This window comes from Dicentrarchus labrax, unplaced genomic scaffold (genome assembly GCF_905237075.1).
Source record: "Dicentrarchus labrax unplaced genomic scaffold, dlabrax2021, whole genome shotgun sequence".
In the NCBI taxonomy this organism is placed as follows: domain Eukaryota; kingdom Metazoa; phylum Chordata; class Actinopteri; family Moronidae; genus Dicentrarchus; species Dicentrarchus labrax.
The window spans coordinates 1,626,220-1,651,119 of record NW_026136723.1 but is presented as its reverse complement, the minus strand read 5'-3'; the positions used below and the strand labels follow the sequence as shown (position 1 = coordinate 1,651,119).

The window sequence follows — 24,900 nt, the reverse complement described above, 5'->3', positions numbered from 1 at the left end:
CAGTGTGACAGGAGACTTTTAAATGTGTCACATTACATCTGCTTCCTCCATCAGACACATGAAACAGTCTTTCCAAGAGAAGACAGGATGGATGTATGAATGCCAGTCACAAATACATCTTCCCTGGTGGTTTTTTTACTAACTGGAGATCTTAATCCACCCTCCTTCTCACTTGTCACAACATGACGACAGCATCAATACCCGATTCAATTATACGAAAACCAAGCAGATCTCTGGAGCATCATTAGTGAGAACAATGTATTTAGCAGCGTGACATTTTAGACAAATTACTGTGGCGAGTAAACAAACTGTCAGCGCTCAATGCTGCTGTCTTACAGGATTTCTGAGAACTTACCGAGTGTTGACAGGGGAGTGTTAATGATACACTCTCAATGTGATTAAGCTGCTGTTGTTTAATCTAACCTCCTCTCAGGTATATTATGTTCACCTCTCTGTTGGATCTGAACTCATTATGCTCATTGTTGGTGTCAGTGAGTCTCCATTCATGTCATTTCTTGTGCAGCATGACGAGGCCCAGTTTTCCAGGATGCATCGGATTCAATGCAACAAACTAAAAGTAAGGATGCTCCGAAAAAGAATGTAAATGCATTCGACTTATATAACACTTTTCTAGTCTTCTGACCACAAAAAGCACTTTAGATTACATGCCACAGTCACACATTCACACACTGATGGTAGAGGGCATCACTAACAGAAACCAAGTCATCCATACACATTCATACACAGCATTCGGAGCACAAGGACACGTTGACATGCAGCGGGAGGAGCCGGGGCTCGAACCACCAACCTTCTGATTAGTGGACGACCCACAGTTTATAAACTACCTCAAACATATCTTTGGCATTTCTGTACAGGAATTGCTCACAATAACGGAGAGTCCAATCCAGTTAGGAATGTCACCATGCCAGTGAGTCAGCCTGCATAAATACCACAGTCTAAAGAACACAGTCTTTATTAACATTACACCTGGGCTTGACGAGTCAAAATATGTGCTGTGACAAAGCCCTTTACAACATGTCATACAATCTCACATTCTCTCTACTTTAAGGTCATAATGAGCCTCGAGGTAAAGCGTCAGCTAAATGTCTTAAAATGTAGATGTTTTAATGAGCGTGCAGCTCAGCTCGCCGTCAGACCGACTCACTGGACTGAAAATGTTTCACCGCTCTGCAGTGAACGCTTCCCATTCCCTAACTGTTCTTCAGTGGCATTTAGCTCATTAGTAGTGAAAGTAAAGGGGCTTCCAGACAGTTGCTTATTAGTGAAGACCAACTCATGCTTATTATAAAAGTGAACTGCACTTAAAAATACACTTTACCAAATAGTTTTACTTACTTTTGACTAAGTTTCTTGTGTGTATGTAAACACAACTATTGTGAGAAATCAAGTGAAAGTTGGACATGGGAGAAAGTGGTGACATGCACAACAATAACCTGGTTCTGTCTACTTTGATTCACAAAGTCTTTGAGCAACAACTGACGGAGTGACCACACACATAATCTGCAAAAGTAAAACGCTTCTCATCCACTAATGTTGCAGAAAACATTGTGTGGCAGCGAGTTTGGCTTCAAAGTGACTCTCTTCTCATGCATTAGTGAGAGATTTTATCTCAGTTTTTGCAACTAACAATGTATGGATCGTGTCTTGCACATGAAGTGTACCACAGTTGGACTGCAGTCGATCTCAGAGCATCTGGATTAACTTGGATACAGGTTCTTGGTCAACACCTGGGTTCCAGAAAGCCTCATTTAAACCTCATTTAAAGGCAAACCACCCCCAGATTCTGACAAAACTGACAGTGAGACAGTGCACTTAATCCATCAGGCTGATTAGAAAACGTTTTTTATTGCTGCACGAAACAGACAATCACTGGGTTACATGAGTGCATGAAAACATACCCAGTGTGTGTTCAAGTTTCTTTAAACCTGTAGCTGCTTTGAACATCCCATGACTCACCAAGACTGCGACCAGGGAGGATGAAGACTAAACAATTGTGTAATTATGCAATGTATAAATTCATATTTAGCATTTTCTTGAGAATAAATTGTTGAAATTGCACATTTGAAACCACAGGAACAGCAACAAAAACAGTCTCAACAATATAATTATCCGACTGCCTCTTTAATTTGTTCCCTGAGCTTCCAATCACAATAAATGTAGGGATCACGAAGGCCTATGAAGAAAATGAGTTTACTAAATGAAAGTGTGAAGCAACCTTTTAATAGAGAGAGGAGATTAGTTGTTTGGGTCAAACTCTCTCAAGAGGAGCTCAAAACTCAATATTAACTGTTTTTACAGGATAAAACATGAACACATTTCTGTGACCTTTAAAGCTTTCCGGGGGCTCAAACAGTCTGGACACTCCCTGGGATTGTTATCTGTCACTTCCCACAGCAGCTCACCGGCACTGCTGAGGAGGAGAGCCTTACTCAAGCCTTCACAGCCGACAGACAGAACATCAGCCCAAATGTCTGTTGTCTTTTCATCTGATTGTTTCCATCGAATGGTCCTGGTTTGAGGAGATACTTTAAGAATAAAGATTTTGAATGAATCAATCAGGTTTCAGGGCTGTGTCAAACCTCCTATACCTGTGCAGAGACAGTGGAAGACACCTACATAAAACCTCTTACACAAAAGTCTCTCTACAGAAATGTTTGCCAGTGACTGGGTGTGGACTCAAAGCTGGGTCTCTGGCAGATTCTTGTTTGGTTTTTTTTTGCAAATCTACAGAAAAAGCAGTTCTGCAGTGCTGCAAATACAATCCCTGAATCCGTTTTAGTGTATTAAAAGCTGAATAAAAGGCTGTTGCATGGTAGGCGGAAAGATTAGCAGCCAGAAAAGGGAAACAATTTCCTAAAAATCAGCTTACACACCATCTTATGTAATACGCCCCCCAAAAAAAGCAGATTGGGTGAAGTGCGCTAATGAGAACAATGTGTTACACAACAAAGTGATGAGGAGCTGCTCTGAAGGCACAACTGAAACTCTCTGAAATCTTGGCAGCACACATTTTCCCATTTCAGCATTATCTGACCGTATTGACAAGGAGGAGGAGGAGGAGGAGGAGGAGGAGGAGGGTGGCGGTGGGATACTGCAGAGACGAGGGGACAGTAGACGCACCGTGAGAGACACATTGAGGATGCAGAGCACCTGGTGAGCCGACAGCGCTCCGTGTACTGCAGTGTGTGAAGTGAAAGTGACATCCAACACGTCTGTGGACTAACACAGTCCAAGCAGGAAACATTCTCAAGTCTGAAACTGTTCATTTACTACGACGGAGTATTAGGGCCATACTAACAGGAAAAATACATAAATAAATAAATAAATACATACAATTTTGGAAATTACGAGAATAAAGTCGTAATATTACAAGAATAATGTAATAATAATAATAATAATAATAATAATAATAAAATAATAAGTCGTTTTAATGAGAAAAAAGCTTAGAGTTATCAAGATCTGACGAGATCAGTTTGTCTCAGTCGTACCGTACAGTCAACAGGTAAACTAACGTATTGATCATTTCACCGTTAAACAGTTTTGCTGGCTGCGCCGACAGTATGAGCAGACACATAATATTACGACTTTATTCTCGTAATGAAAAAACTTGGTGTTTTCCTGAAGTCCCAGGGCCTTGCAGGAATCGGAGAGTCCCCTCCCGAAGACGCTCTGAGGACATTACTCAGATCTTTTCTCCTCCTCATTCTGCAGCTGATTTGACTATTTCAGTCCTACGATGAGTCACTCTGGTTTCGTTCATGTTGAGGCTATTCATCAAGCTACCAGAAAATACTGTCTGGTGACTCAAAGAGGAAATACACACACACACACACACACACACGCTACACACTCGCCTGCCTGTTCACACCCACTGACAGCACACACACACACACACACAAGGTTTAAAATGTGGTTTTTTTTTATGTGCCAGTATTGATTATTTCAATTAAAAGGTGGAATCAGTTAAACTTCCATTCAGCAGAGGGTGTGTAAGACCTAAAACAATGCTGGTCACTCCTCTGTTACACGACGACCTTCAGCTTTTAAGACCTTTGCTGCAGCTGGTAAAAAGGAGGAAGGAGCTTTATTCTGTGAAAACAAACTTCATCCTCGTTGTATTTGTTTGCTCTGGTTAAAAACTAAAAACCTTTGTCACCTTCACATTACGTTCCAACAGAATATACCTTTTTCACAGCAGCAATTTTGACATGAAATAAGGTAAACACAGCCTTAATTAGTATCATTGGAAACACCTGTGTTTACCCTATTTATTTATTTATTTATTTATTTATTACGCAGAGCATCTCCTAATTCAAACCAGTCAGCTAATCAGCAACGCTTGGCTCACCTGTGGCAGGTGTGGCCCATCATGTGTCTTTGAGGACCAACTGTCTGCAGTCTCCACCCATCTGCACCCCGCCCTCCCTCCTCCTCCTCCTCCTCCTCCCCCAGGTGGATAAAACTCACCTGCCAGGTGAGGTAGACGCTCATGACTTAGCAAACTCCTTTAAAACAGTTTACACTATGAAATAAATATGAGTATATGAGTGCAGGTAAACCTCGGAACATCTCTCCTCCCTGTTACCTCCCATTCAATCTCAGCGGGGCCTTCAGGAGCTGTGACCTTTGACCTGCCCTGGTCCTCCCTCTCCCTTACCTTGAGCGATGGCTATGGACTCGAAGCTCTGCAGCTCCTTCAGTAAACAGCTCCTCTCCTTCGACTGGAGGCGGTAGATGAACTCTTTGGCTCTCTTGGGGGAGTTGAGCGGCTCCCTCGGCTCGTTCCTCCCGTGTGTTCCCAGAGAGCAGCTCGGTGTGTGTCGCCCTATCCCCGGCAGCCTCGCCGCTATCACCGCCGCCGCCGCCGGTCCCGGTGCCGGTCCCGGTGCCGACGGTAACTTCTGTACAGCCGGTAGAAGAGCTCTCTGTAGGCAAAGCTTCAGCATTGTGGCTGGAAATAAAGAAGAAGTCTGTAAAATGTAAAAAGGGTTGTTTTTAAACGCTTCTCTCCGTCGTCGTCTCCCCGCTCCAGGTCCGACTGGCTCGGGTTAGAAGTTGTCGCTCGCTCGGTTCCTATTAGCTCGATTCGACCTCACCAGAGAAGAAAGCGACGGCTTTTAATGGCCGCCTCTCGGAAACTCGGGTTAACTTTCCAGCAGCCGCTCATATCTTCTGTTCGTGCCGTCCGCCGCCCCGAACCGTCTCATGATCTCCTGAGACTCGGGCTGTCAGGAGTTTGGCACATGAAGTTCAAGCTAAAGCCGAACAAGAACTACAGCGGTGTGTCAAGTCGGTCGGAATTAAAAACTACACTTCCGGTGGCAGATTTCAAAATAAAACGCGCTGCTTCCGGTCGTACTTTTTATTTTTATTTTTCATACTAAAATTCACTGACACAAAGTGAGTACAGGATACAAAAGAAGGGAAACTTTTCTTTACTGAAGTCAGGAGAATGACTCACCTGTATTGTATTGTATTGTATTTTATTTATTGTATTTAAATGTACCTGGCTACCAGTCTGTCTATCTGTAGGTGTGGATGGAAGCCTATAAGGGACATCCTATGGGCCCTTTCATAAAGAGCTTCTGTATTTAACATTTGTTGTGGGAAAGTAGTCATGTCCTGATTTATTTATTTTTTTTTGTTTAGTTTTTTTTGCTCTTCATCCAAATCAGATTCTTTCTTAATATATATGTATATCAGGGGAGTCAACCAAATCCAATCCAGTATTTAGTTTTTCTTATTTTTCCTCCTTCATATTAAATTAAAATGCAGCAGAATTAGTGGAGCAAAACAGTCTGACAATATGTGCTTTAAATAAAATATTAGCTGCATCCCTGATTTCCTTTGATGGATTCCTAAAATATTTTTGTATATCTGTGCAGAGGCGGCTTTGGACAGACGCCAGGCAGCCTTCCTTCCCCTCCAAAATACTGACGCTTTTTAACCTGCACCTGAGAGTTTGGCTTCACCTGTATATGCTACTGAACGGTCACTTTCAGAGTTGTTGAGTTACGTGTCTATGCCCGGGGCTCCACTGTCTTATAATAAACTATCCACACTTGTAAGTGAAACAACAGTATTGTGTGATGAATGCCTGTTGCATCACTGAGACACGTTCACATGATCCATCTGTGCCATTCTCGTGTTCTCATGTTGTCAAAATACAGCATTACAGAAGCTTTGGTCATCAAGCTGGCACGCTTAGTGTACATAAATACATGCCAGTGTGATTATATGATTATATGTATGTGTGTGCACTCACAGTATCGGTCAGAACTGTGACACAGCCTGTCTTTAGTGTCCAGAGCTCTAAACCAGCCGTCAGTGTCTCACAGTTTGATCTGGACTCGATGTTTTGGTTGACAACCACAGATTTTTTTTCCCACGTTTCTCTAATTATTCTTTACTTTCATCTGGGACCACCCAAAATCACATATCACAGCACATAACCCCCCAACCAAGCCGCACCCATCTGCAGGAGTCTAACCAGCTAAACACACACTTGTGGTGTGCAGGGAATCCTTTCACAATGTAAGCCATGACAAAGCTAAATGCCTAAAAGTGCAACTCATCTCAAGGCCTCCCTACTACGCCTACTTGCAATGTGTCTGTCTTCTACTGTTGAATGACCAGTGTGTAGGGTTTAGTAGCATCCAATAGCAAACAGCTGAGCCTTCCAAGTGTGTAGGAAAACCCAGGCTGTCTGGAGCCAGTGTTTGGTTGGTCTGTTCTGGGCCACTGTGGAAACATGATGGTTCAACATGGCAGACTCCACAGAAGAGGACCCACTCCCTCTGTAGATAAAAACAGCTCATTCTAAGGTAACAAAAACACAATATATTATTTTCAGGTTCTTAAACACTTATGGGAACATACCTATGAATATTATATTCCACTTCTGCCCATAGATCCTCCTTAATGCCACACACTGGACCTTTAAACAGCTGAATTAGCTCTTATACTGCCGGTTTAACACACAGGTGTTACCACAGTCATGTAGGTAACTACTCAATAGATCTTGTTTGTTGGGAGAAGGCTGCAATTTTATGAGAAACCATTTAAAAACTGTATTGCTGTGGAGGCGGACTTAAATTTAGCAGAGCATCAGCTTTTTACTGCTTTCATGGGAATTCAAAAACTGTCCCCCAAAACTACAAACTAATTTAAAATGTATGAACTGAGAGATGAACACAAGATAATGAAATAGCACCATCTACTGGCCCCGTGAGTCACCTGCATCTCTACACACTGACGGCCACAGTTCATGGTCTTCACTGCTATCTCTGTGTGCCAAACATGTACTTTACAAGGTTCATTTAAATTCAATTCAATTCAATTTTATTTGTATAGCGCCAATTCATAACAGAAGTTATCTCAGGACACTTTTCAAATAGAGCAGGTCTAGACCGAACTCTTTATGACATTAATTACAGAGACCCAACAGTACCATCATGAGCAAGCACTTGGAGACAAGGGCAAGGAAAAACTGCCTGTTAAAAGGCAGAAACCTAGGACAGATCCTCCGGCTCTAGGTGGGTGGTCGTCTGTCTCAACCAGTTGGGGTGAGAGAGAGAGAGAGGCAGAGAGAGAGAGAGCGAGAGACAGACAGGTGCACAGCAACAACAGTATTGACAATGGCAGTCAAGCAGGACCATGGCAGGAGGCTCCACCAGGATCCATGAGAACCTGCGAGACGAGAAAGCACATGAACTCCGGGGAAGAAGTGGAGTTAGTAACATGCATTAATGGGACATGAATGAGTGCAGAAAGAGAGAGGAAGGGAGGAGCTCAGTGCACCATGGGAAATCCCCCGATAGTCTAGGCCTATAGCAGCATAACTAAGGGATGGTTCAGGACTCACCTGATCCAGCCCTAACTATAAGCTTTATCAAAGAGGAACGTCTTAAGCCTACTCTTGAATGTGGTGAGGGTGTCTGCCTCCCGAACCACAACTGGAAGCTGGTTCCACAGGAGAGGAGCTTGGTAACTGAAGGCTCTGGCTCCTGTTCTACTTTTAGAGACTATAGGAACCACAAGTAGCCCAGCATTCAGATAACGTAGTGTTCTAGAGGGGTAATAGGGTACTATGAGCTCTTTAAGATATGAAGGGGCCTGAGAATGAAGAGCTTTATAGGTGACGAGGAGGATTTTAAATTCAATTCTACATTTTACAGGGAGCCAATGCAGAGAAGCTAGTACAGGAGAGATGTGATCTCTTTTTCTAGTTCCTGTCAGTACTCGTGCTGCAGCGTTCTGAATTAATTGGAGCGTTTTAATGGACTTATTGGGGCAACCTGATAATAAAGAGTTGCAGTAATCCAGCCTTGAAGTAACAAATGCATGGATTAGTTTTTCTGCATCTGTCTGTGATAGGATGTGTCTAATTTTTCTAATATTACGTAGATGAAAGAAGGCGGTCCTAGAGGTCTGCTTTATGTGGGAGTTAAAGGTGGTGTTAATGATATGAGATACAGTCCGAAGGCAATATCAAAGATGATTTTATTTACATAAATCTCTTTTTAAAACAAAAGGCAAAATGAACAGCTTTTACCTTTTAAAAAGCTTTCAGAACAATCAAACTAATAATCAAAGTCCTTCATAGCTGAAACATGTCAAAAAGCACAGCTTTCTTATCAAATTAGACCCCATCTTTTTTTCTCATTATCAACAAGAACTCAATGGATTCCTCGCAGCAACCAGCAATTACAACAGTAATGAGCGTGAGTTTGTAGTCAAACCCTTAAGACGTTCAGGCTGTGGAAGTCTAAACAATGCAATACTCGCAGGAGTTGTGCTTGAAAGCTTTTTAATACAAATTCTTAATGAAGATCTCTGTAGTCACTGAGTCACTGTATTGGCCGGGCTGTACTGTCAAATAAGGTGAAAACGTGGCCCCTAAATATTTTCCGGGCCTTTCCTTCGTGCCAGTAGTAAAAAGGTTTTGGATCGATGTTCAGCAGGACGTCTCGCTGCTGCACAAACTGAACCCAGAAACTGCTTCGTGTAGCTCAACATTATGACAAATATCACAGATTGAAATGTCTTTCCAACTTCAGACAGTCACAATTCTACTGCAACAAAAAAAAAAAACACACCTGTACTTTTCCAGACTTTTCTGCAGCTCCTTGGGATTTTTTTTTTTTTTTTTTTTTTTTTGGCCTGGAAATTCCTCAATATATTGAAAATAGTCTTCCAGCCGCGCAGTGGGACCCTGAGACTAGAAGCACAGTTTGAGCCTTCGGAAAGGTGCAGTCGTCACGGTGAGTTGGACAGAACGAAAAGAGCTCCTGTCTGTGCCAGTGATTACAAACAGAAAAAGTGCATTGACTCAATGCTATGACCACCCTCCCGAGGACAGAAAGGACATCCGCTCTTACAACATGACTAATAACCGACATGTAAAACAAATGATGGTACTTTTCTTTTTCCTTTTGAAAGAAGTGAAAGTACCTGGTAGACGAAACAAGTGGCACCTTTTCATACTGTACTTTTATGAGCATCAAGCAATAATCATCTTACCCAATACATTTTCACTTTTTTTTGGAATAGAGCTCTTCAAATGTGGCGTACACTGCGATGCCATACCAGTGCTCTTATTACAAACAACAAGATCTGGGTCAGGAACAAACCAAATACTGAATCAATGTGGAAAGCAGAATTATTGAAAACAAACTCTTTTCTCATCCTAAGGGACAATGTGTGCACGTTTTTGTTTTATTACATGTACAATAACGTACACAAATGTAAGCAGGTCACACAAGAGACCAGTAGTAAGTAATGATAGAGGTATATCAGTGATTACAGTAGCAAGTCATTGTTTTTTATTGTTTTTGTTGTTTTTTTTTTTAAATCAGACACACCTCTCTGTTTTTCTCTGGTTGGCGCAGAGTCCATAGAAAACAGCTTCATTCTCCTGCCTTCATTCTTACTCTGGACGAGTTCACAAAAATTCTGTTTTTTAAGTTCGTTAAGGACAAAAATGTTAAACCGGAGCTGTGATCACTCTGCCGGTCAGGATGTGGGAGCAGTCGAGGCGGGTTTAGAGAGCAAGCGAGGCCCGAATCGTGAGTGTAACTGATGGGGACGTGACCCTGAAGCATGTTAACCGATCATTTTTGGAAGCTGGAGAAAGTAGAGCCAGCAGGTTTCAAACGGAAGAGTACAAAAATGTGTTTCAGTGCTCATAACGCATCTTTCTACAAACTCCCAAAGCCTGACTTACAGACCGATTGAAGCTTTAAAGTGTTTAGTCGCGCCACAGATTTGTTGTTAATGAACTCACACTCCAACGATTCCCCAATAATACACGGCTAGGGAACACAAACTGCATCTTTAAGACATCGTCTAAGCACATTACATGTCGGCAGACACGCACACAAACACACGTCTGGGCTGCATAAGTGACAAAACCTAAACAAAGTTGTGATCTAACGGAAGTGTGGCTTCTGTTCCTTTCTTTTCTCTTTCTCTGGGGGGAAAATGTCTCTACAGCTCGTGTCAAGATACGAGACCCGGCAGAATGTGTTAAGATATACGCTGCAGATTATTTAGTTCAACTTACTGACGTGTATCAGCTGAGGCATTGGGAAATAAACTGTGTCGAGGCAGCTGTGCCCGCATAGCAAGATTTGTATCAGGATCTCCACTAGTTTGGGGATAAAGTGAAAAAAAACCACCAGTATGAGTTTTTGGTCTACATCATGTAGCCCCAGCGCGCGTACACACACACACACACACACACACACACACAGAATGAGAGCAGCAGTTTCTCTTTCCACGAGCCCTTGTAGAGTAAAACCCAAACTCAAACAAAAAGAAACTAACAAGAAAAAACAGAATGACATCCCTGACATTTTTCAAGAACAAATTAAGCTGCTGAAGTTTTAGAATTCTTTTTAACTTAAATATAATAAAGATATATGTATATTTCTTTCTATAGATCTTTCCTCGTCAGTCCTCCGTGGAGTCTGTGTCATCATTGATGTAGTCTTCTTCTATTGGCGTGCTGCCATTCTGAGTCCCCCACTCGTCCTCGTCATACTCTATGCTGTCGTTGTCCTCCAGCAGCTCGTTGTCGAGCTCCCCCGCTCCTCCCGCAGCCTGGACGCCGGCTGCCGCTCCATCCGCCGGCAGCTCGGCGTCTGGCTGTCCGTGCTCGTCTTCCCCCGGTGCCGGCGGGGCTGCGGCAGCGGCGTCCTGCGGCGCTGCGTAGCCCCCGTTGTTGTTAGAAAAGGCGGCTCTGTCTCGGCTCTCGTCCTCCACGTAAACTCTCTGATGGCACATGGGACACGTGTCCTGGATGTAGAGCCACTTCCTCAGACACAGCGCGTGGAAGTAGTGGTTGCAGGGCGTGAGGCGGGCCGAGGTGGCAAACTCCTGGTAGCAGATGGCGCACACGTCCTCGATGTCCCTCAGCTGGTCCCCGCGCACCTCCGGCAGGGAGTTGATCTTCTTGACGGCCGTGCGGCGGTTGATGAAGGTCTTCCAGCCGTTCTTGGCCTGCAGGTAGATGTTGAAGTAGGCGTGCAGGCACATCATGCAGGCGCGGATCTTGCTGCCCGACTCGAACATCATGGTGTAGGCGCCGTTTCCGAACATGATGACGCCGAACAGGAACTCGATGATGTTGCCTGTGGAGCGCACGTAGTAGACGTAGTCGTCCAGCTTCTCCCACAGGACGTTGGAGAAGCCATCCGCCATGAAGAGGCCGTAGACCGTCAGCGACACCACCACCTGGAGGGAGGGAGGGAAACGAGTTAGATACCAAATACTGTGTGCTGTACAGGGGACAACCAGACCAACCAGCAGCCTCTGAGACATTATTAGGAGCAGATGATGAAGGGCAATGCACTCCAGTAGCGTATGATGCACACTGAAACACCTGCGCCTTCTGATTTTCTAACAACTCGCCACAGAACGCAGCTGCTGCCCCACCAGCACCGCGGGAAAACCAGCATGGACCGCCGGTGTTGTGAAACAATCCCAATGTCCTACACACTCTGTCTCTTTTACTCTCCTACGGTGTTTCGGTTCATGAATATGACCTGATGAAGGTCTGATTTTTAATTCTGTCACAGAGTTTACAGTTCTGGCATATTGGCAGTAGCACCCTTCACCCTCCTGCACACCATCTCTAGTCTACCACTAACAAATACCACGGCCCGAGCTGACGTTGATCTGTGAGGAAGAACGTAATGTGAGACAAGAAGCTTCCTCTTTGTCAGTCTGAGAACGTTACGCCTTCACACCCACAAAACCAGCTGCGCTCTTTAGGTCCACTGGCAAATGTTAGCATAGCAAGTCATGGCTACAGTGGCTACAGCAAGACAGACAGCTAGAGTCAGCTAAAGACTGGAGAGCTGTGCTGTGTTCATGGTGCCTTTTAAATACAGTGATCACAGTAACGACTGTAACAGAGCTGCTGCATCACCTGACAGACATTTAATACAGATGTATCCCATCAAAAGGCATTCTGGGAGATAAAACGTTCAGCTTTAGAAGAAAAGAGACAGTTCAGAGGGACACACACACACACAGACACACACAGACACACACACACACACACACACACACACACACACACACACACACACACACACACACACACACACACAGAGATTGATGAGACCTAACAGGAAGTAGTTTTTCGAACTGATCCAACAGTAAATTCTCCGTCCTCACCTTGAGGCAGAGCTCCACGCAGAAGGCCGTGACGGCGAAGAGCCAGGTGTTGAGGGCGTAGTGATGCCAGAGGGCGTAGCTGAGCACCACAGGGAGCGCGAAGAGCGCCAGGGACACCAGCAGGACGGGGAAATGGCGGCGAACAGAGGAGACATGGGAGGCGCTTAGGGACATCAGGACGGGGTCGGTCATGCCGTGGATGAAATGCAGGATGGCCGTCAGCAGAAGGCACATGTTCCGGCTCAGACGGACCTTCAGATCAAAGCGAGAGAGGCTCTCAGTCACTGATGTGTAATGATCGTTACCTCTGCTAGAGTGCAAGCAGTTTCTGTCATTAAGAAAGGCTTCAATAATGTATGAATTAACCAGAGCAACACACACTGGAGGTAATTAAATCAAATAATAATAACAATACATCTGTGCACCGGGTTACTGTGTTGGATACTGTGTTAAAAGCAGGTATCAGAGGCTTTAAGAAGCCACAGTTGATGGTGGTTTGAAGGACAAAGTGGAGACAGTCACACGGAAAGTCAATGAAAACACGGAGAACATCCAGCATCAACATGCTGTCTGCTTCCTCAACATCCCGCAGTGACGTACCAGGCGTTCCTCAGGGTCCAGGCTGCTGAGGCCGGTCTGCAGAGCCAGGATGAAGAACAGAACAGGAGCCACGAAGCCTAAACGCTTGTCCTCCTCCTCCGTCGAACCTGAAGGGTCAAAATGAGACAAAAGACTAAACTTCAGGAGGGACTTATAACCAGTGTGGCAGATGATAAAAGTGTGTACACCACGCTCAGTCGTACCTATGAAGGCCAGGATGCTGAGGCCGAGGTAGTGTGCGACAGAGGAGATAACGGCGCTCATCCCCAGGACGGTGAGCGTGGAGTCGCAGCCGGAGATGATCAGGTTGCTCGTCAGATCCCAGAACACGTCCCAGCTCAGCAGGTAACCCTGAGAGCGGTGCAGTCACACAGTAACGCACGTCAACATAACTTCTAACTCCCTTTACTCTTAACAGTCAGACATTTGTGGGTGTAACGCACCACTGCTACCAGACTAAACATAACAGACACAGTTGTTGTGCTTATCAGACACTGTTTTTCATTTCTCTGACACTTCTGTAGTGACCCATCTTGTTGTTTATCAGCCAACACACGCTGATATAATATATCTGTGATGTAAATGAGATGTAATTCATCGGTTGGGCTTTATGCAGCTTATGCTGCTGTGCACACACATTTCTTCCTTCATACTTTGTCAGTGCTTTTTAAGACCTTTTGAATACCACACAGAATGCAGACTAGGAGGGATGTTAAAGCCTACAATTATTAATTAAGTACAGGAATTTGGTGACATTTATTTCACATGTGTGACAGTACTGAGCTGCATATAACAAGGATTTCTAGTAATGTCATTACTAAGATCAATGTGACCTGGGCCCAGATAAGCAGCAGAAAACTGAGGGTTAGATTCACAAATTAAAAATGACATCCCATCTAAGTCCCAACAACTTGTTATTGTCTACAGCAGGCAAATAAAACAATAAAATCACTGTAAATGAAATGTTAGACTTAATATCTTCCAAGGCTTTTCGGGACCTTTCTGATCTTACCTGCGAGTCGGAGCTACCATCTGCGGAACCGCCTGTGGCATCGCCGCTCTCCCTCCTCACCGCCCGCACCACGTAGACCAGGATCAGCGCCTGGGCTGTGACCCGGGTCAGCCAGAACACCCGCAGCACGTCAGGGAATCTGATCCTCTTCCACGTGTCCTCTAGCAGCAGTTGAAGCCCGTAGATCCTGTACATGTGTCGTACGAGCAGGTACACGTACCGGCACGAGTAGTAAAACCATTTGAGCCTCATGGCCAGACACACAGCCGTGTTGAGAGCCAGCGCCAGGCCCGAGAACACGGCCACCAGCTGCCTGACGTCCGCCGGCAGCTCGATCATCAGCCCCCACAGAGGGATCATGATGTCCAGGACCACAAGCGCGGCGAACACCGACTGGAGGTTGAGCAGGAACACGTAGCCCACGCCGAAAACGAGCTGAACCGCGGCCATCCCCAGCCACAGCGTCGGCCCGTTTCTGGGCAGCAACCTGAACCCCAGGGCCGCTTTGTAGTAGGCGCTGTAGAAGTCTATGTGGGAGGTGGCGTAGTAGTTGAAGAGGACCGCCGCCATGCCCAGGAGAACAGCAAAAAAGAGGGTGTAGAACTTGAACAAGGCTTTCTGGGAGAGCAGCAGCACCACGCTGGAGATGAGGACACCTGGGACACACGAGAGACAACAGAGGAACACAAAATGATGCTGCTGCTGACTGTAGCTCGTAAGTTTGATTACTGATAAAACAACAACACTACAGGATGTATATATGAGATTTAAAATGTGTTTTAGGATCATCTGTGAGGTCAAATTACTGGTTCAGTCTGGTGGGCTGTAGTAGTAATCTAGTAGCAGTGGATTTCGTGTGTATATACTTTAAGTGTTGTGGATTTTCAGGTTAAGAATGCGAACATGGTTCTCTGAAAAACAATGTGCCCAAAAACACAAACAAGATTAGGAGGGAAACAATCAGCTTGCAGCGCTATAATCCTCACAAGTCAATGGCAGGACAAGCAACAGGGAAAAACAAGGCAAACATTTCATCAAACCAAGCTGTCAAACATTTCTTAAGACATAATAACTCGGACGCTGGGTTGCAGGTCATCGTCGTGGGTGTGTGTGTGTGCGCGCTAACAAATCACATAAGACAGACAGAGAGCTTTAGCGGCTGCACAAAGGACCTGTCGTGAGATGAGGAATGGAAGCACACAAAGCTAAACGGATAAAACGAACACCTGAGCCATTCATGTGAAAGGAATGCTGTGCACGATACACACGACAGCGTAGCATAAAGCTACGAGTGTGGTACAGCTATAAGTGTGTGCTCGTTCTTGTTTTGTACGACCTTAATGACGAGTTCGTTTCAACATAAGTGAGCGCTGTTACACAACCAATACGACATGCAGACGGGCTGTGGAGGAGCGGCACCAGTCAGCCGGTCCTCGATTCTCCTGTTTATGGTTATTTATAGCTCTTACAGTAGTTGTTTTTATTTACTGACACTGCCTTTGCTGTTTCTGTTATTGTCTTTTTGTTACCATGTAAAGTGCCTATGACGACCTTTAAAGCGCTATGTAAAGCTAATGTCTTATTATTATTATTATTTACAGCATTCATATTACTGCTGTAACAAGTTATGTCTTTATATGTGTTCACCTGACTCTACATACCCCTTGTTCGCACTGCATTGACCTTAGGCCCCCTAACAACCTGTAACTAAGAAGCTTTAGTCAATGACAGTGTTGACCTTGGATCAGCTTTGTAAACAGTTCATTGACCAAACTGAACTCTGCTGTTAAATTGTTGAATCTACTCAACTTTTAAAATCACCTTTGAGCTTTTATAAAGTCTTGTTTTTACGTTTTCTTTCAGGTAAACACTCCTGGGGAGGGGAGGGGAGGGGAGGGGGGGGTGTATGTGCTGGTACTACACATAAAGAACAGTGGGTTGAAGAAACATGAGACTGTTGCCTGACCCACTTTAAAAAGGCACCTTATTTGGTCCCCACTGCCTCTCCAAAACCCAGAGCCAGTGGCCTAACACCCAGAGGACTTTCAGCTGAGCTGTTCAAAGGTCTACAAAGGGAGAGTTATGCAACCTGGTGGTTGTTTGTGTTCAGTGTTTTCTGCTAATGACTCGGAGAATAATAACAGCAGTGATTAACGTAGACTAGTTTTAAGGAACTGAGCTACGCCTGCAGAGTGCAACAAAACTACAAAAATGTTTCTCATGAATCACGTGACACAGGAGAAATACACACGAGGTGTTTTCACGAGCCTGAAGAAGAAACACGGACGCAAACAAGAGTTACGTATTTGAATTAAATGTCACAGCATAAATAAACGTGCAATCATCATGTGAATATGGGTTAAAGTTCAACGTCACCGTGCAACATCTTTTTAAAATGTGTAGGACTCTCTTACAATTACATTATAAACTCACAGTGCAATAAAGTAATGCACACATAATACCATAAAGGGATATTACGTCACTTTTAAAGCACATTTAAAACAGTTAATGGATCTAACGTTGCACATTTAGTCTCCTGTAACATTAAACTGAACACAGACTCCCCCCCAACACTCACACGCCCCCACACACACACACACACACACACACTATAAACCCCTCTCGAGGATAAGAAGATGCACAATGAGACAGGCAGCTCTGTCCCCACTCTGTCGGCTTCCGTATGACTCCCGGCGGCCTGCGCGGTAACACACCTGATCGTGTGTCAGCATCAAACAGTACGAACCAACTACATGAGCATCGATCCTGTATCGATACTCCAGCTGATCGGCAACGTCAGCTGGAGCTAACAGCTAGCTGGCGTTAGCTGTCAGTGGCTTCTTGTTGTTGTTGTTGTTGTTGTTGTTGTTGTTGTTGACGACACCGTTTTTTTAAAAAAAGGCTCCTGTAACCGGACCTGCGCACTTTCACAATCAGATGCTTACCGGTGACTCGGACCAACACCTTCCCCACGGCACCGGCCCATCCCGACCCGGGGTCGTAGTAAGAATTAAAAATGGCGTCGATAATAAAGATACAGGGGACTCGCAGAGCCACGTCCAGCACCGCCAGGGCCTGCTGGCCCAGCCGGGCTTGAGTGGACGCCATGCGGCTACAGCGGAGGGCTTTACAGTCCTGGGGAGTCCCGGCTATCCATGTAGCATTAAAACAAGTGTTCCTCTCCAGCAGGCCTTTGGTTTCGCTTTGCCTGGGCTTTAACTGGGAGCTGGGAACCTGCTGCCGTCCGCCATGTCCGTCCGGCTCAACCTCCTGTTGCTCCTTCTTCTCCTCCTTCTTGTATCCGCTCAGTGTCAGATTTAACGTCCGGACGTGTTGTCCTCCAGCGGCTGTCACACCTCCGGGTCCTCCGCAGCCGTCCTCTGGTCCACTATCAGGAGGACAAGCAGCCGTGATACCTGCGGGAGCTTCAGGAGGAGCAGAGACCGCACAAGTTGCTAGGCTGTTGGTTCCGACGTGACGTGACGTGACGTGACTTCCAGCGTCAGTGGGTGTGGCGGCTGACGTAAGCACGTTTTCGCAAGAGTTTATATTTTTTTGGATAAAGTTTAAAAAAAAAACTTTAAGCAAATGATCTATTTTTTTAATGTAATAATAATCTGTATTTTTTATAAACACTAATAATATATTGAATCTGTTAGGGTGTTTAATCTACAAGTTCTGTAGTTGCTGTACTCAAATTCATAGAATAACATTAAAATAAACCAATAAAGTAAAAACATCTACAGTGCATCTTTTGAACTTGCCTCTGGGGGAATGTAAACAGACAATGATGATGATATGGTTTCATCTTCACAGATAATATATTCCTTTATTTGTCCCACAATGGGGAAGTTCCAGTATATTTGGGTTAATAAAGTTTTGGCAAAATTATTTTACAAACAGACATAAATGTACTAAAATCACATCTGTGATTCAACATTCAAACATATTTACTTTAACAAAAAGATTAGGACATTATGAGTGTCAATGTGTTGACTGTTCATAGGGAAAGTGAATCATGGCTGAATTTCAAAAACCCAAAAGGACCTTAATTTATATCTACATTGAACAGAAGTAATTGTTTCAGCATTAAAGACAAACCCATAAAAAATGATGTTTTTATTTCAGAAGCAGGTCAAACAGGCACATACAGACACACACGTTCGTGAAGGAGCCTCCGTCAGTGAAATAAGGCCATATCAGTCGATCTCATGAAGGTCCAATCTGGTTCATCATCAGCTGCAGCTGAAGAAGACTTTGATGGTGTTGTTGTAGATCGTGTTGGCCAGCTCCAGCGGGTCCTCCTCCCTCGCTGCGGCCATCACCTCCAGAACTTGTCTGCAAGAGACAAACAGCGAAGGCTTTACATTAGACATTACATTTTTATCAAGTAGTACTTGATGTATTGAAAAATGTGGATATTTGCCTGCTTGGAAACAGTGATGGCCCGAAAATGAACGTACAAATCCTTTTGAACCACTCGTTTAGTGTCTGGTACGTAGGTGGGTGCTCACTCCGTCCACTCCTGGCTAATCCAAAAACGGGCATATATGTGGAGAGTGGTGGTGGAGCTGAGTTCAGTTCACCCCCATACAGTTGTCATGATCGGGGGAATTTAGCTTCAGAGACCAAGACTGTTTTTGTATCAGGCTCTAAATGTGTAGAAAACATGTTTGCATTTTAATATGGGGCCTTATGGAGATTGACTCACTGCTGGAGCCAGCCTCCAGTGGCCGTTACAGGAACTGCAGCCTTTGTTACTTCCTTACTGGCTTTATTTGGAGCCACAGATATCTGTGACATCATGTGTTGGGTTCACATAGCCTACCTACATACACACAACAGGGATGTTGAATCAGTGCATTCAAATTGTAAACCAACAGTTCGATAAATCTCCATGTATCAACTCAAAGGAACCGCCCTGTAAACTGCTGACTCCTCCCCTCCACCTTCATCCTGACGTTACTCACACGATGTGACAGGGCTCGTTCCTGTCCTTCAGACAGTGCCCCGCCTCCCATTTCTTCTTCGTGGGAAATGTAGTTTTAATGTATTTGGAGCCTGCATGAGTGTTCTTCACGCCACACCACGGAGCATCTGGGAAGGAGCAGGAAGGGATTTAAAGGTTTAATGACCACACTAACAACAGCAATGTGGTGCACAAAACATTTAAGATTTTGTTTAAATCGTGTATTGATGAAGCCATAAAGGGTTTGAGTGTTTCACAGCTGTGATACAGCTTCAAAAGTAAAGTAAATCTGATGTTGTAAAATAATCATTTTTGAGCTATTTAACTGGAATATCAGACATTTGGCTTCAACAACAAAGTTCATTCTTTTGTCTTTCTTTCACCATTCAGTGGCCACATTTAGTTAAATACGTTCTTTAATCCAATGAACTGGCTGCAACTCACCGGTTTCTATCATGAGCCTCTCGGTTGGGATTGACTTCATAGCTTCTATATTGGCCTCTGTTTTCAAGGAACTGAAAAATAGAAACATGTGTAGCTTTAAAAAATGAAGTGATCTTTAATTTGTTTAAAAACCACAGCGTTATACCACAACTCTGATAAATCTGACCTGAGGTTTAGGTATTACTGTGTATTTTGAGAATCAAAATCTTTGGTTTAGCCTTGCAGATGTAATGTTTTCCATGTATGAACAGATCATTTTGAGAGTTTTTTTTTATAGGAAATAAGTTTACATTTGGTTTAGTTGTTTATCAGTTAAGCTCCAACTTGTATTAAAGAAAAAAAAGTCCTGTCCATTTCAAGAAGAGATACAAAATATAGATAATTTAGTTGGCTGATCAGATACAGATAATGGTGTACACACTCATCCCTATTAGTGAAAGTATGATTTATTTTTCCTCTAAATTGATTCACAAGCTTCAAGACAACAGTTAGAACTTGTCTGGTTGATCAGAAATGGATCAGACATTGCTGTCGACTGTCGGCTCCAGATTTTCTGGCTGGATAGTGATTGCAATTAAATAGATTGATGTATTATTATTGGGCAGATCGCCCGGCCCTGTAATGACAGGTTTAGTCTTCAGGTTCAGGGGAAAATCCTCTCACCATCCATTTATTCCAATGTAGAGGTCCAGGTCAATGAGCGCAGCGGCGTCCTCCGCAGTCCCGTCAAACGAGTGGACCTGAGAGAAAGAATAAAAGGAAATCAGCATCTCCAACTCTAATCCTTTCAATTCTGTGTTCAATCTTTGAACTGCACACTGCACATCGAATAATTCCCAGCAAACAGTTAACTTTGAAGACGAGTGTACAGTGCACACTTTAATTCTAGCATATAATATAAAACTAACGTCCTCACCACTCCTCCAACACATCGGTCTCGGTTTCTCTTCATGATTTCTGTCGAAACAGAGACAAAGAAACAGTGAACTGCTTTGTCTAAAACAAATCCCTCTCACGCAGCAGACCAGGTCTCTGGTGCACAAACCTACCGATGAACTCCTGATGGGAGTTTCTGCAGTGGAGGAACATGGGCAGCTTGGTCTCCTCTGCCAGGTCGAACTGCTTCTCAAAGTATCTGTTACAGAGCAGAAAGAGACAATGACGAATGAAGGCGATTCATTGTACTCAATAATGGATAACAGCTGAGATTAAGAGACATCATTTGTGTCATTTATGAAACAAACAGACAAAACATTTACTTGTTCCAGCTTCTCCAACGTGAGAGGATTCTGCTTTTCTCATTCAATATTATTGCTAATTGAATATATTTGAGTTTTGGACTGTTGGTCTGACGAAAACAAGACATTTGAACGTGTCAGTGTGGGCTTTGAGAACTTAAAGGTGGGGTAAGTGATTCTAAGTAGTGCGATTCTAATCCAATTCACTTTGTTTCAAATTCAACAAATATCTCCTCACAGTCTGCCAGCTTTACGGTCCTGTGGTTGTACACAGCGCTGGCTCTGTGAATGGGAAACAAACAAAGTGGACAAACACTAACTTGTTATTCCAGACAGGGTTTGTGTGTCAGGTTACGTTAAACTACTTTCCCACAGACGTTCAGCTTACTTTCTAGTTTGTCAGGTTATGCTGTTGTTGCTGATGTTAGCTATAGTGGCAGGAGAGTTGTGAGTATGTGCTGTGCTCGCTCTGGGAAACCGCCTCGTCCTCGCTGCCTCACTCAGTCTGCAAACCCACAACCTGGCTCACATTAGTTACATTACCTGCTGTGTCGTTGTTTGCACTATATCACTGTATTTGTCGTGGTATAATCCAGAATCACTTATCCCGCCTTTAAACCATTTATCAAACAAGTAATCGACATATTCATGTGCAATGAAAAGTTACTTGTTTATATATTTCTAACAGGCTGGAGCTGGAATCAGGTACAACAGGGTCCACACACACACACACAACACAGCGTTCTGAGGCGTCTGAGGTTGCCTAAGCATGTATTCAGGGATGGCCTCGTCCCCCTGGTCACCCAGGTCGTGATTATTACAGGTTTGTTTCTGTGCTCGGGCAGCCTCAGATGCCTCAGAGGACCTGCTTTTTGGTGAAATAGTCTCTGGTTTGGCTGCTCACAGCTCATTCACACAACCAGTGGTGAGACAACTAGTCAAAAGCCAATTAAGTGCAGCCAATTAGAGCAGCTTTTAATACTCAATAGAGAAAAATAAACTTACTTGAGTTGAGTTTCTTTGGGGCAAAATTCCAACCTGTCAAAATCTGGAACACAAGAAGAAACACACATTACAACAAATCACCAAACAATGGAAATCCGTATTGTTAGGACCCACTCACTTCTCTCCTGCTTCTATGTTTTTATTTTATAGTCCATATATTTACACTGATATACGGTAATACTCTTACATATAAATACAATATTGAATAACATAATATACTAAATATAGGCAACATAACTCATGTGTGATCCTCTATTATGCTACACTATATATGGTGTTTAGTATATTATACCTTGCTATATAGGGTAAGGTGTATGTATATTGCTTGCCTTTTAACTTTGACTAATATTATTATTAGTATTAGGATATTTTACCTCTTACCTCTTTTTCTTTATTTATCTGTATTTACTTCTATGTGTTTGTGCTGCTGCAACACCCACATTTCCCTCTTGGGGATCAATAAAGGCTTATTTCATCTTCTCTTATTGCTGAAAAATACCATACGTATAGACTATAGAGTAAGGACAACATTCAATGGAGAAAAAGCAATGAGCTGTAAGTGACTCATTTCAGTTTTTGTTTTAATTACTGTACAGATGCAACCCCTCTGACAGAACACACCTAGTCCACACTCTCCGATGGCCACCACCTTTCCTCTGTGTGCCGTCGCCAGCTCCCTCAGCCCTGAGAAGTACTGGGATTCTCCGTTCTGCTCGAACTCACTGCAGCGGGTGGGATGGCAGCCGACCGTGCAGAAGAACTCCTCTGTAATATATTTAAATATAACGTTATAAAGGTCCAGCATAAAGGGAAACATCAGGCAGAAAATCACCTAATAAAGTACGTTCAAAAACCCCATTGGGTCGCACTGTTCTCATTACCTCTGCTCTCAGCTAGTTTAAGGGCCTCCTTGCTGTCTTCAAGATTTCCTCCTGTGATCATAAACTGCAACAAAGCAACAAATATTAACATTAATTACATTACAATGAGACTGGGATACAATTTAGTGGGATTTTTTCCAGTGTACAGTAACAAGACTAAGAGTCTACAGACATACTAGCTGCTCTGCGAGGCTGAAATTACAGCTGAGGTGATGGGAATGTCATTCGTTTTGTTTTTTGTTTCTTTTGGTTTGAAGATAATAAAGTCCTCATAGTCAATCAGTGATTAAACAATGATCGGTTGATCGGCCAACCCTTGTTATTCCAACTTATACAAAAATGTGATAAAAGTTGAACTTTTCTTTTGCTGGGGACACTCTACAACCCACTCAACGACCCCTGTTGGTCCCCGTACCCCAGTTAGAAAACCACTGCACTAGAGGAAACCTCAGTAGGATTCATCCTCGAGGGACCATGAATGTCTGTACTGAATTAAATGACAATCCATCCAGTAGTTGTTGAGCTATTTCAGTCTCTGCCAACCATAAAGCAATGCCACTTGTATTAAAGTAAGTTTACCTTTTCCACCCCGATTTTGAGAGCTCTGTCGATGATCTGATTGAAGTCATCTGTTGGAAAAAAATCACAGCCGGTCTCAGATTAACGTTGTCTCAACAGCCGACGAGTCAAAAGTATGAACCAGCTCACCGTCGTGTTTCTGCTTCCCTCTGTAGAGTCCTCTGAACATGGGATCTGTCAGGTTCACCCCGATATCTGCAGAGGGAGAGGTTGGAATTTACCACCAAACATGTTCCCGTGATTCATAGTTATCTGTGATACTGGTACCAACGTCTTCTCCTGCAGTAAGTATGATATTGATACAGTGATAGTTTGTACGGGTGGTAGGGACAATATAATGTAATTTAACAGCATGTGTTTTCTATTTGGACTGCAAATAAAAATTATTTTCTCTATCAGTTAATCGGACAAATATGCAAGGCCTTCTTGGTTTTAAGGTGTTTAAGAAAAATATACACAACAGGACTATATTTCTACATTTGGTTCACTTCTGTGAAGAAAAGTAAATGTAAAGTGTTTAATAGTACAATGGCTAATCACCAGGGACAAAAAAACACAGAATGTGTTAAAAAAAAGAAGCTGATTAAGTATTTATGATTGTATAAAATACATAATACAGACAGATAATTGTATAAAAAGTCCCTGAAACAGGAAATAATCTGCTCAAAATGCATCCAAATCCCTTATTTTACACAGACTTTGTGCAGTTACCGAGTTCACTGTTTGGATTAATCGTACAGTTTTTAATATAATATGAAATATCCATAAAATACGTCACTTAAAGAGGGGTTGTCAGTGTATTAAATGATAGAAAAGGAGTTCCCTATCACTAAATATAACCCTGGTAGCTTACAGCCATGGTTCAGTCTCTCCCTGTGGAGCTTAACAGAGATAACAGGGTTTAAATCACATAGATCCAGCCTCCACCACCTCCATGCCTTCCTCAGCTGAATGCAAACACAGTTCCTGCTGCAGACATTAGTAACAGCTGCTATAAACCACAGAGACATCTGACTTCCCCTCTCTGCCTGCTGGCTGGTGGCTAACATGCTACCTGCCCTGCTAACTGAACATACAGGCCTTTCCCCCAGCAGCAGCATATAGTGACACTTTAACTCTTTCACCGTCTCTTGTTTATGTTTTATTCAGTTGGCCATTAAAGCCTTTAGCCTACCGATGAACTTGTGCTGAGCCATGGTTGTTAGAGTAATGTTTCTGAAGAGGACACATGCGGCTCTGCCCAATCCCATACCGCTGCAGTACCGTAATGACGGGAGCAGAGGGGAGGCGCACTTTTTTTCTTTTTTTGGAAATTACGAGAATGAAGTCATAATATTACGACTTTATTCTCCTAATATTATGACTTTATTCTCCTAATATTATGACTTTATTCTGGTAATATTATGACTTTATTCTGGTAATATTATGACTTTATTCTCCTAATATTATGACTTTATTCTGGTAATA

General features: G+C 43.5%; 3 protein-coding genes across 3 annotated transcripts in view; all 3 read right to left on the bottom strand.

Moving 5' to 3' along the window:
- tmem65 (transmembrane protein 65) overlaps positions 1 to 5,325 on the bottom strand; it is a 35,977-nt gene extending 30,652 nt beyond the window's left edge. The window contains exon 1 of the mRNA XM_051391256.1: positions 4,679 to 5,325. Coding sequence (XP_051247216.1) covers positions 4,679 to 4,967 — 289 coding nt within the window. The 5' untranslated portion in view covers positions 4,968 to 5,325. The remainder of the gene's footprint in view (positions 1 to 4,678) is intronic.
- Positions 5,326 to 8,506: 3,181 nt separating this feature from the next.
- Positions 8,507 to 17,784, bottom strand: rnf139 (ring finger protein 139). The gene is made up of 6 exons (XM_051389644.1): positions 17,263 to 17,784; positions 14,318 to 14,973; positions 13,509 to 13,656; positions 13,306 to 13,412; positions 12,706 to 12,957; positions 8,507 to 11,757 (listed from the first exon to the last, which is right to left on the bottom strand). The coding sequence occupies exons 1-6, from the start codon at positions 17,423 to 17,425 to the stop codon at positions 10,975 to 10,977; spliced, it is 2,109 nt and encodes a 702-aa protein (XP_051245604.1). The 5' UTR covers positions 17,426 to 17,784; the 3' UTR covers positions 8,507 to 10,974.
- Positions 17,785 to 18,421: 637 nt separating this feature from the next.
- tatdn1 (TatD DNase domain containing 1) lies at positions 18,422 to 24,692 on the bottom strand. Its single transcript, XM_051389666.1, has 12 exons — positions 24,608 to 24,692; positions 23,563 to 23,628; positions 23,434 to 23,483; positions 22,855 to 22,918; positions 22,595 to 22,738; positions 21,974 to 22,016; positions 20,780 to 20,865; positions 20,647 to 20,687; positions 20,394 to 20,470; positions 19,731 to 19,801; positions 19,288 to 19,414; positions 18,422 to 18,655 (listed from the first exon to the last, which is right to left on the bottom strand). The coding sequence occupies exons 1-12, from the start codon at positions 24,681 to 24,683 to the stop codon at positions 18,553 to 18,555; spliced, it is 948 nt and encodes a 315-aa protein (XP_051245626.1). The 5' UTR covers positions 24,684 to 24,692; the 3' UTR covers positions 18,422 to 18,552.
- Positions 24,693 to 24,900: the final 208 nt, after the last annotated feature.

Excerpts from the sequence above, each read along its gene's own strand:
- rnf139 (XM_051389644.1), bottom strand. The coding sequence starts at position 17,425 with ATGGCGTCCACTCAAGCCCGGCTGGGCCAGCAGGCCCTGGCGGTGCTG. Across the intron at positions 13,657-14,317 it reads ATGGTAGCTCCGACTCGCAG|GGTTACCTGCTGAGCTGGGA; the intron begins GTAAGATCAGAA and ends CACCGCTCTCAG. Across the intron at positions 13,413-13,508 it reads CAGCATCCTGGCCTTCATAG|GTTCGACGGAGGAGGAGGAC; the intron begins GTACGACTGAGC and ends TTGACCCTTCAG.
- tatdn1 (XM_051389666.1), bottom strand. The coding sequence starts at position 24,683 with ATGGGATTGGGCAGAGCCGCATGTGTCCTCTTCAGAAACATTACTCTA. Across the intron at positions 20,688-20,779 it reads CTCCCATCAGGAGTTCATCG|AAATCATGAAGAGAAACCGA; the intron begins GTAGGTTTGTGC and ends CTGTTTCGACAG. Across the intron at positions 19,415-19,730 it reads GAGGCTCATGATAGAAACCG|ATGCTCCGTGGTGTGGCGTG; the intron begins GTGAGTTGCAGC and ends GCTCCTTCCCAG.